At 42.8% G+C, this 10,801-nt stretch overlaps 1 protein-coding gene across 6 annotated transcripts in view; it reads right to left on the reverse strand.

Annotated features, from left to right (window-relative positions):
- The window catches only part of ASB5 (ankyrin repeat and SOCS box containing 5), a 55,350-nt gene that overhangs the window by 6,176 nt on the left and 38,373 nt on the right, over positions 1–10,801 (reverse strand). For all 6 annotated transcript variants that reach the window (XR_009258893.1, XM_058719920.1, XM_058719919.1 and 3 more), the window contains 5 exons: positions 7,137–7,216; positions 4,848–4,955; positions 3,394–3,544; positions 3,097–3,231; positions 341–532 (listed from right to left, as the gene is read on the reverse strand). Coding sequence is in view for 5 of the 6 variants with exons in the window: in XM_058719920.1 (XP_058575903.1) it covers positions 341–532; positions 3,097–3,231; positions 3,394–3,544; positions 4,848–4,955; positions 7,137–7,216 (666 nt within the window). In the remaining variant the exon portion in view is untranslated. The remainder of the gene's footprint in view (positions 1–340; positions 533–3,096; positions 3,232–3,393; positions 3,545–4,847; positions 4,956–7,136; positions 7,217–10,801) is intronic.

The raw sequence follows: 10,801 nt of genomic DNA on the forward strand, positions 1-10,801 counted from the left end.
AATCATCTGCTTCAAAAAAATATTTTAAATGTTATGCCAGTATCATTTTACATGTCAACAAAAAGTCTTTACTTTGCATTGATTTCAGGCAAATGTATTTTTGTGGGTTTTTTTTTCTTCTTTGGTTGTTTTTTCTTTTATTTTTAGAGAGAGAGCACAAGCTGGGGGTGGGGGTAGAGGGAGAAAGAGAATGTTAACCAGGCTGCACCCTCAGCACAGAGCCCGATGCAGGGCTCTATCCCACTGGGATCATGGCCTGAGCTGAAATCCAGAGTCAGAGGATCCACATACTGGGCCACCCAGGCGCCCTGTGTTTTGAAGTACCCACAAGTATTCCTACCTTCATGTTGAAGCAACAATCTTTCCACCAAACTGCTGGAAGTCGCTACATCTACAGGTCTAAGAAGCTCTGTATTTTTGGCATTGATATCGGCTCCAAATTCCAGCAGTAAGTTTACAACTTCCGTACTGGACTGCTGGGCAGCTGCATGCAGTGGGGTGTCCCAGTATTTGCCTTTTTGTACATCGGCACCTACGTGTAAATAAGGAATGATGAGAAATCTAAACAAAAACCGTTAGACCGGTCACTTACCTCGATGCACGCAGAAAAGGGTGATGCCAAATGGACTTCACCTCTGTCTGTAATGAGTTATTTCCGCCCCCCCTTACACACACACACTTCAAATGTACACATTAAAACTTGACACACATAGACGGAGAGTGCACATGTTTGTTATGTTCTCTAATATTTTTCTCTATGCTTGAAAGAGCCCATAATACAAAATAATTTTAAATGCTTTAAAGCCCCCAAAGTAATCATATTAACTGGTATTACAAATAGAGCATGATGAGGCCCACTCATACCTGTTTTCATCATGATTGAGATTCCTTTTTTTTTTTTTTTTTTTTTTTCAACGTTTTTTTGTTATTTATTTTTGGGACAGAGAGAGACAGAGCATGAACGGGGGAGGGGCAGAGAGAGAGGGAGACACAGAATCGGAAACAGGCTCCAGGCTCCGAGCCGTCAGCCCGGAGCCTGACGCGGGGCTCGAACTCACGGACCGCGAGATCGTGACCTGGCTGAAGTCGGACGCTTAACCGACTGCGCCACCCAGGCGCCCCATGCCCCCAAAGTAATCATATTAACTGGTATTACAAATAGAGCATGATGAGGCCCACTCATACCTGTTTTCATCATGATTGAGATTCCTTAGGATCATTCAAGAGTTTATTGCTCATATTCTTTTCATTTATTTTAAGGCAATAGAGCTCTTCGTGTTTCCTGGAAAACTCATGAATCTAGACGTGTGAGCTGTTTGGGGAAAATGTGCACGGACTTTCCTGTCACTTCTCTCTCATACAATGTAAGTCGATAAATATCTAAAGGCATTGAGCCTCTTAAGTAGAAAGGCACATTGTATTTCCATGTGCAAAGTAAAATTTTTAAAAATCTTACATTAAAAAAAACCCCACCCTACCTATTAAATTATTTATTGCTTAGTTATTTTATCTGAGTACAAATCATGGCACATGGTGATCATTCAATACATGTGCAATGAATCAATACTGTGTAATACTGGAAAGAGCAATCTCATTTCCCAGTACCTAAGTGGTTATGACACCAAGAAATATCTATTGGTAAAAATGTGTAAGTCCTTTTCAACTCTGCTTTCTGATACTATCAATAAAACTAACGATGTTTACGAGAAGCAGTACATTTTAAGGGTCCCTTTAGGCCTTCCTGCTACTTTCACATTTCAATAAATGTAATTGTTTTCATATTCTTTCACCAAATACACAATGTTTAGTGAAAGAATGACAGTCCATAACAAAATCTCCATGGATAAAGCATAAACTCTATTGGTTATGTTAGTTTTATGGGAGGACAGAGCCTGATAATAACAATCAGTCCACAATTACCAACAGCATTCTCTTTCTTACCCAATATAAAATGTCTGGTGGAAATAATAATGTTCCTAGCAAAGTAAAAGAAAAGAGAAGAAAAAAAGGCAACAAAGAAGAAACTCTTCTAGTTCTATAAATTCGTGGGCGATCACAGCCAGAAAATAATAGTGTGTCAACGGTTATTAGCAGAAGTCATATTTAAGACTTAACAGATATGACGGGAGTGAACTAACGAAGTAGAAACTCCCTGCAAGAAGCTTATAATTTAGCTAAGATATTATGAGCGTATCAGAGACCAAATGATGGCAGAAACAGTAAAAAGCATGGAAATCCTTTTACTCATTTTACGTGTATTTTCAGCACCTACCACGTGGGAGGTGCTGTGGTAGGGAAAGGAGATGATGGGGAAAAAGACATAATCCACATCCTTAAAAGCTCCTGTTCCTGGGGCGCCTGGGTGGCTCAGTCGGTTAAGCGCCCGACTTCGGCTCGGGTCATGATCTCACAGTCCGTGAGTTCGAGCCCTGCGTTGGGCTCTGTGCTGACAGCTGAGCCTGGAGCCTGCTTCAGATTCTGTGTCTCCCTCTCTCTGACCCTCCCCTGTTCATGCTCTGTCTCTGTCTCAAAAACAAATATTAAGAAAAAAAATTAAAAAAAAAAAAAAAAAAAGCAAGCTCCTGTTCCTATAAGGGGAGACACCATTATGGTCTCAAAAGATTAGGACAAGTTTTCAGGAGGCTAACACTGAACGCTGAGGAATAGGTTTGTTTCAAGTTAGAAGAAAAAGCCGTTAAGTCTTTGTAGGTAAATGGGACAGGACAAAGTTGGGGCGTGCACGTGAGCTCTTATGATTGGTAGAAGACAAGGTAGCTAAGCATTTACTGCCCCTCAAATTCCTTGTGATGGATTTATTCATGAAGAAATACATATTTGGCAACACTATATCAACCTTGAGGTTTTACACTGTATGATCTTTACACTGTATGACTTTAGGACTTGTGAGATAAAGTGGAGTTATCAAGAATGCAATTCCTTTTTTTATGGGTTATGTACTTACATGCAACAATGCTTAGAATAAGAACATTTTTAGCAGGGAGATATCTTTACACAGTTTATTCAGAGACATAAATATGGATCTGAATCATTGCTTACGTGTACGGACAGAACGAGAGAGGTTTTAAAGAAAATTACCAGCATAAAGAAGCTTCCGGATGCAGTGGAACTGCTGTGACATACAAGCTACGTACAGAGGAGTTCCCAGATGAGGAATGTCTTGGTCAACATCTATGCCCCAGGATATCAGTATCTCTAGGCATTCGTGATGGCCTGCCAACACAAAGTAGAGAGGAGCTTACTCTCGACACTGCCCACCTCCTTGCACCTCACCTCATGCTGTTCCCTGCAGTTACTCATTGAAAGCAAAATGCAGCACTCCACGTTGCTAAAGGGACTTCCTCCCCTTGTCACCTAATCCCATAACTAAGTCACCTTTGCTGGCGGCCTCATGTGTGGGAGAAGGAAGACAGGACTCCAGCTGAGGTTTGGCACCGTATTCCAGAAGAAGTTCTGTACAGCTGGCACTGCCTTGTGAGCACGCATTGAATAATGGAGTCACACCATCTATCGTGATTGCGTTTACCTAAACCAAGTCAGAGTTCAGCAACGAGAGTCACAGAGCCGTATGAGATTAAACGCTAGGCATTTCAAACAGTTCTACGACCCAACAGAAATCACTGGGATAATGTGTGCAGTAAATATGACAGAGGATATTTAGCTCATATGCATCAACAAGCAAAGCTTTTTTTTTTTTATGTATTTTTTTTTCAATATATGGAATTTATTGTCAGATTGGTTTCCATACAACACCCAGTGCTCATCCCAAAAGGTGCCCTCCTCAATACCCATCACCCACCCTGCCCTCCCTCCCACCCCCCATCAACCCTCAGTTTGTTCTCAGTTTTTAACAGTCTCTTATGCTTTGGCTCTCTCCCACTCTATCCTCTTTTTTTTTCTTTCCCCTCCCCCATGGGTTTCTGTTAAGTTTCTCAGGATCCACATAAGAGTAAAACACATGGTATCTGTCTTTCTCTGTATGGCTCACTTCGCTTAGCATCACACTCTCCAGTTCCATCCACGTTGCTACCAAGGGCCATATTTCATTCTTTCTCATTGCCACGTAGTGCTCCATTGTGTATATAAACCGCAATTTCTTTATCCATTCATCAGTTGATGGGCATTTAGGCTCTTTCCATCATTTGGCTATTGTTGAGAGTGCTGCTATAAACATTGGGGTACAAGTGCCCCTATGCATCAGTACTCCTGTATCCCTTGGGTAAATTCCTAGCAGTGCTACTGCTGGGTCAAAGGGCAGGTCTATTTTTAATTTTTTGAGGAACCTCCACACTGTTTTCCAGAGTGGCTGCACCAATTAAGCAAAGCTTTTAAAAGTCAAGAGAGAAACAGAAATATGATGTGGTAGATGAGTCAGTCACAAGAGTGGCCATGCAGCTAGTAAAAGTCATGAAAATCAATACATATTCAAGAGTCAAACAAAAACGAATTCAACGGTCAGGTGCCTTTCAACTAGGAAAAAAGTCCAGAAATGTGATGGTGACAAATGTTGTGGTGAGGTCACCTTGCTGGTGGTAAATCAGAGAATTGGGAAATTGTGTTTCTGAGAATTTATCTAAAGAAAAACATCCTGGGGTGCCTGGGGGGCTCAGTCAGTTAAGTGTCCGACTTCGGCTCAGGTCAGCATGCTACCCATTTTTGCAATGACTAGAAATCCTTCTTGGAGTGCACTGAGAACACTGAAGCAAAGTGATTTCTTATTATTCTGCAATTTTTGAAAGCTACTAAGGAAAGAAACGCAACATGAGAACTTTGTGCGATTATCTTAGTCAGTAGACGTGAAGTGATTAATGGTTTTAACCGCTACCTACATTAGCTCCAGCCTCCAGCAGAGTTCTTGCACACGCCACGTGGTCTCCAAGGCAGGCTTCGTGCAGCGGGGTGACGTGGTCTATGGTAACTGCATTTACATTGTAACCCTAAATACGACATGAATAATTCTGAAAGGTGAGCAAGAAAGTATACGAAATCATCTTTATAAAGGTCACTAGTGAGTGATACGAAAGACCAAAGACTCAGGGAGGCAGGTTTAAGTTCAGCAGGCGAGGCCAGTTCAGACGCCATAGAGGCAGTCCGTTGTCAAAACTCGTCAATACTGTAACACCACCACCGTATCTAAACCCTGTAGCGGCTAAATTGTTTTGTTTAGTAGATTCTGAATGTTTTCATAAAATTCCGCCTCCTTAACTTTCTGTGGTCTTTATGAATTGGTTTGATTACTGTTATTGTTTTCTTTTTTACTTTGTAGAAGTGGAGACTGTTGATAGGCCGGGTCACTTGTTTTGATTTGGGGCTGTGAAATTACAGGTTAGCCCAGACTGGGGGGAAAATACTCTAAACTGTAGTGAGCCATGTTGTGAACTTTTGTCACTGGATAGGAGTGACTAGGTTCTATTCTTGTGGTTGAGAGCTCTGATCATCAAGTCAGTTACACTTGGGCTTGAAGCCTTGTTCCAGAATGCAGTAATTATTTTAATTTGGGTGAGTACCTTAACCTCTAAGTTTTAGGGTCATCGTGAGGCTTAAACAGCATGATGTATGTAAAGCAATTATTGTTACAGGGCCCCGCATATGGCAAGAGTTCCATCTTATTTTACTATCCAATCAAAACCAAGTACACACTTTAAAAATCAAATCAAAACCAATAAAACACTTTATTCCAGTTAAACTAATGATGTCAGACTAAACTAATTAAATATCAGGACATGAGATTCTGTGCTTTCCTGCTATTTTTGGTAACTCACTGTCTATTGACCATCATACTAAACACTGTAAGAGGAAGATTTTCATGGCCAAACCCCCATAACATGACACACTGCCATGGCCTGTAATACCAGGAGGAATCTTAAAATGAAGGCAAGAAGAGATTCACCCCCAATCTTTGTCACTAGCAGGTGGCAACTTTTTAGATCCCTTAAATTATCTTTTCATAGATTTCGAATTGTCTAGCCAGCAGTCAGACTTGAAGGAGCTAATTCCTAACTGCCACCCATCGGGGTGACCAGGTGGCCGAGCGTCTGCAAAGGTCTGGATTCTGTTTCCCATCGGGCTCTGGGGGCAGCCTCTGACTCTTCCTGGCTGGCGTGTGGGTGTATGAGATACATGTCGAAAAATATCCTGAGACTGCTCTCCTCTCAAAGAACTGCGTGATGGTTTCTGTAGGTGGTTGGGGGGACCGAGTGGGTTACGTTCAGAAAATTACTGACTTTTCTGAGGGTGGGTTTTTTTTTCCCCCCATCAAGTGATGAGCAAACAAAATGGCCACTCTGTTATCACAGGACAGCCCTACAGGAGCAGCTTGTCCTACATGTTCCCTTTATAGATGAAAAAAGGAATGTCAGGAAGGTTGTGATTCACTTTAAGAACCCGCCTGGCATGCAGGTGCCCCGAGTCCCAGGGCCATGCCCTGGAACCCGGGCATCACTGCCTTTCCTTCCCACACAGCCACCCGAGAGCATCCCTTTCTCCCGGATACCAGGAAGCACCAGGACAATGACTTCCAGATCTGGGTGTGCTTCTGAATCACGTCATTCAATTTTAACAACGCACAGGCTAAGCCAGCGGTTTCTGTGTTTCTGTAAGGAATCTATGCTTTTCATTTTTCCTCTGGTGAGTCTGAGGAGTGGGCAGGGAGAGAAGTGATCGCTCTATAGCGTTCATGGGTAATTCGCCATCACAGAGGACAGATTAATGTAAAAAAGCTTGTTTGGGCATCTGCTCTGATTATCCCTTTTTGGATATTTTGTGACCAAACTTTCTCTGCAATTAGCTGCACACATTGTATAGAGTAAAGCATAGTTGAAGTGCTAAATGAATAATACATACGTCCAGTGACTTCTTGCTGAAATATGTTTCAGTGAGCAAGTATACTGTACGAGAAACTCGGTATATTAAGACATAGGATTATACCAAAATATTTATAAAGAAATCTCAAAGCTAAATGCAAAGTAGAGAGCTGACTGATATAGGGGTTAAAACAAAAAAAAAGACTGGTAGCACTTATTAAGCAGCTTTATTCTTTTTTCTTTGATTACTTTTGAAAGTTAATGTTCTACGGTCATGGGACAGGGATGTATTTCCAGCCGTAGCTAATACGTCACCTGGGATAGCAGTGTTCGCAGAGCAAGAAGACGACCTTGACTTGCTGCTTCATGTAGTGGTGACCGGTCTGCCCAGGAACCTGTTGGAAAAGAGACGAGATCTGTGAGTAGAAGTGAACCCTGACGGACACACTCAGTTCCTGTGAAATACACACTCTTCAGAGTCTGTGTTCAACAAGGTGACTGAGACACCTGACCATATACCAGGAAGTCTGATTCTTGTCTAAAAGATACAGCCTGGCAGTTACAGAATGCCAAGGGCTATAAAGCATGTTCTGGAACTTTCCTATCCCAGAACTGCTGTACCCTTTGAACTGTCTTCCAAAGAAGGGGAGGATTAAGTTCCCTTAGATATGCCCCAAAAGTACCTGTTTCATGGTTTCTCAGAACTCCAAAAACCTTTTTTTTTTTAATGTTTGTGTATTTTTGAGAGAGAGAAACAGAGTGCAAACGGGAGGAGGAGAGGGAGAGAGAGAGGGAGAGAGAGACACAGAATCCAAAGCAGACTCCAGGCTCTGAGCTGTCAGCACAGAGCCTGATGTGGGGCTTGAACTCACCAACCTTGAGATTGTGACCTGAACCAAAGCCGGACGCTTAACGGACTGAGCCACCCGGGTGCCCCGCCCCCAAAAATCTTTTTTGGGCACTTTTAGGAAGGCTAGCAGCAGGAGCACCCCACCTCTCTGCTTTCTACGCCCGCCCTGCCATGCCCCCCTCTCTCTGCACCCCCAGACTGTCCTCTCCTTACAGTTTGCCCTGAGGTGTAAAGGGGCTATGCCAGGTTGCCAAGGAGAATGAGTAGCTGACCCCTACGTCCTGCGCCCTCGAACAAGCCCAGTGGGCCCTCGAAAGGGGTGTCGCGGCTTGGGAGGAGCAGACTATCATTGATGTTTGAAATGGTACCGATAATGCCAAGGGGGTCCTTGAATGACTCCCTCGGGGGTCACTGATTCTCCACATACCAGTGGTCGGCAACCCCTTCTGAAGACCCTACATCCTGAAGAAAAAGGCACTGACCCACCTTGTCCCCCAAGTTCCCCCTTCTTACGTGCCTATGCGCCCCTCCCATTAGAAAATCAGTGCCCTCCCGTGTGGAAATCCCCATGTCCTTCTCTCCCCCAGAGCCATCTGGCATCCAACCACCCCTATCTCTCCCACCCTTGTGGTCCACCCAGGTGGTTTTATATGATACCGGCTTGGTGCCCGGTGATTTTCTTGTAATTTAAACAGGATCAGCATGGTTGATTCTATTTAATCTACACGAGAGATCACCCGTGGAGGTCTTTCAGTGATTAAACATGCAGACCGTGCCAATCAGAAAAACATTCCTTTAAGGGGTCTCGTTGGCTGATAAGCTGAAGCACTGCTAGCTAGAGGGAGAGCCTTCCTGATGTAATGGGATTATGTTCGCTTAGTATCTGTCTTCTTGTCTACTCCCTCTTCCTCCTTTTAAGGATCCACAGGATGCAGTAAACAAAAATAATGTTTAAAAACCCTGCTGATCAGTCCTAGTACAATTTAAATAAAGTCACTTAGCTGTTAGAAACAGACATTTTATGAAAAGCATGTCTGAAGCTTTCTGAATAGGTCAGGAAATTAGGCGAAACGCGGTAAGGTGTTGTACTTTAGAAACACGTCATTGCTCCTATGATTTCATACCTTTGAAGAAGTCTCACATGGACCCAGGCTTCCCCAATTATGGTCTCACAGAAGAACTCTGCCAGAACACCGTAAGGAGGTCCAAACGATTTCACTGAGTAAAATGTGGGCCACATATCACGGGATTCATGAAATGACGGAGTGTACGTGGTAGAGAGGGCAGAAGGCAACTGCCCATCATCAGTCTTTTTTATATCCAGTGATATTATGGGATGTTGTGGAAGACACAGATCCCGAGGGCGAGGGGGCACAGCTTCTCTTCCCGCTACCCCTGATGTACCAGTAACGGTAATGGTGGCCGATGCCCAGCCTGCGCCGCGTGGGACATGCGGTGGGACATGGGACACCTGTGCCAGCACCGCGTGCATGATCCCCCTTCCTCCTCACACTCGCCGAGGCACAGACAACTATTAGTTCTAGTTTTTAAATTTTTCCTTTAAATTATTTATTTTTGAGAGAGAGAGAGTGCAAGTGGGGAAGGGGCAGAGAGAGACGGACAGCGAGAATCCCAAGCAGGCTCTGCGCCGACAGTGCAGAGCCCTACACAAGGCTCGATCTCATGAACGCTGAGATCTTGACCTGAGCTGAAGCCAAGAGTCAGACGCTTAACTGAATGAGCCACCCACGCACCCCTATTAGTTATATTTTAAAGGTGAGAAATGAGAGCCAAAAGAAGCATCATTTTAAGAGAGCTACATAATCTAACTGGAGTTCGTTATGACACTGCTCTGTTCTCCCTTTCCAGCCAGCATGATTTCCTGCTTATTCAGAAGATTAGCAAGCCGGACATCCAATTCTTTGAGCTGTCAACTGAAAGAAGATTTACTGTTATTAGCTTTTGGGCATTCTTTCTTTCCCGTGTGCAACACTCCTATTAGATATTAAAAGTAGGATTGAAATGCACAGCAATAAATATTTGTTGATAGGATAATATTTGGTGACAAAGCAATCATTTCTAACAAGTTAGAACGTTCTGTTCTTGCTAAGCAAAGTGCAAAGTCGCCATCATAAATAATATTATTTGGGGGAACAGCTATGTTTTGAGTTTCAGCTTCTGAGGTGAAACCTGATGCTTTAAAAATCATACACATCAGAGCAGCTGGGTGGCTCAGTCCGTTAAGCATCCGACTCTTGGTTTCAGCTCATGTCATGATCTCACGGTTCATTAGATCGAGCCCTGTATCGGGCTCTGTGCTGGCAGTCAGGAGCCTGCTTGGGATTCCCTCTCTCCCTCGCTCTCTGCCCCTCCCCTGCTCAAAACAAATAAACTTTAAAAAATAAAAATCAAAATCATACACGTTTGTTTTTTCATTAAAGTAAACTTGACTGCTGAGTGAAACTCTGGAGAACTTAACACATATCAATTTCATTGTGAAGATTTAAATAAGGAAATTATAACAACTTTTCAAAGAGATCACATATGTGAAATCACTAAGTTCAGCTTGCTCAGAAGAGCAGTAGTAAATTAAAGTTTTAAGTAATCCTTGCTTAAATATATAAATTTAAATAATCATTTATAGTATTTATAATGATTGTAATGATCATGTTTTCTCTCCTGTATATTGGCTCAATAAATTCATTACCTTAATTTACCTCTAAAAGATACATGGTGAATTACATGATGCCGATTCATTATTGCTGCCTATTCTTTCATTGTCACTAGCTAAATGGCAATTAACCAGATGTTGAGATTGGGAAAAGTTTAGAGAAATAGCCTTTTGGGTTCATTTCGGGCTCATTTCTATCTAGTATATTTATGAAGAGGCATATCTAGTATATTTATGAAGAGCCCCTTCGAGCTGCCGCTTTAAGGGGCAGCAAAGCGAACGATATTTGTAGCTGACGGCAATTTGATATCCCCCTTTTGCAAACTTATGTGTTTTCCCATCAAAATCGTTCTATTATACTTCTGAACAATTTCAGCATTGCTGGTTGGTGTTCATAAAAGAAGGCGGTGGGGGGAAGAAAGGAAAAGGATCATTTAGAAAACAGGCAACAGAAGGACC

The sequence above is a fragment of the Neofelis nebulosa genome, chromosome 3 (assembly GCF_028018385.1).
Source record: "Neofelis nebulosa isolate mNeoNeb1 chromosome 3, mNeoNeb1.pri, whole genome shotgun sequence".
Lineage (NCBI taxonomy): Eukaryota > Metazoa > Chordata > Mammalia > Carnivora > Felidae > Neofelis > Neofelis nebulosa.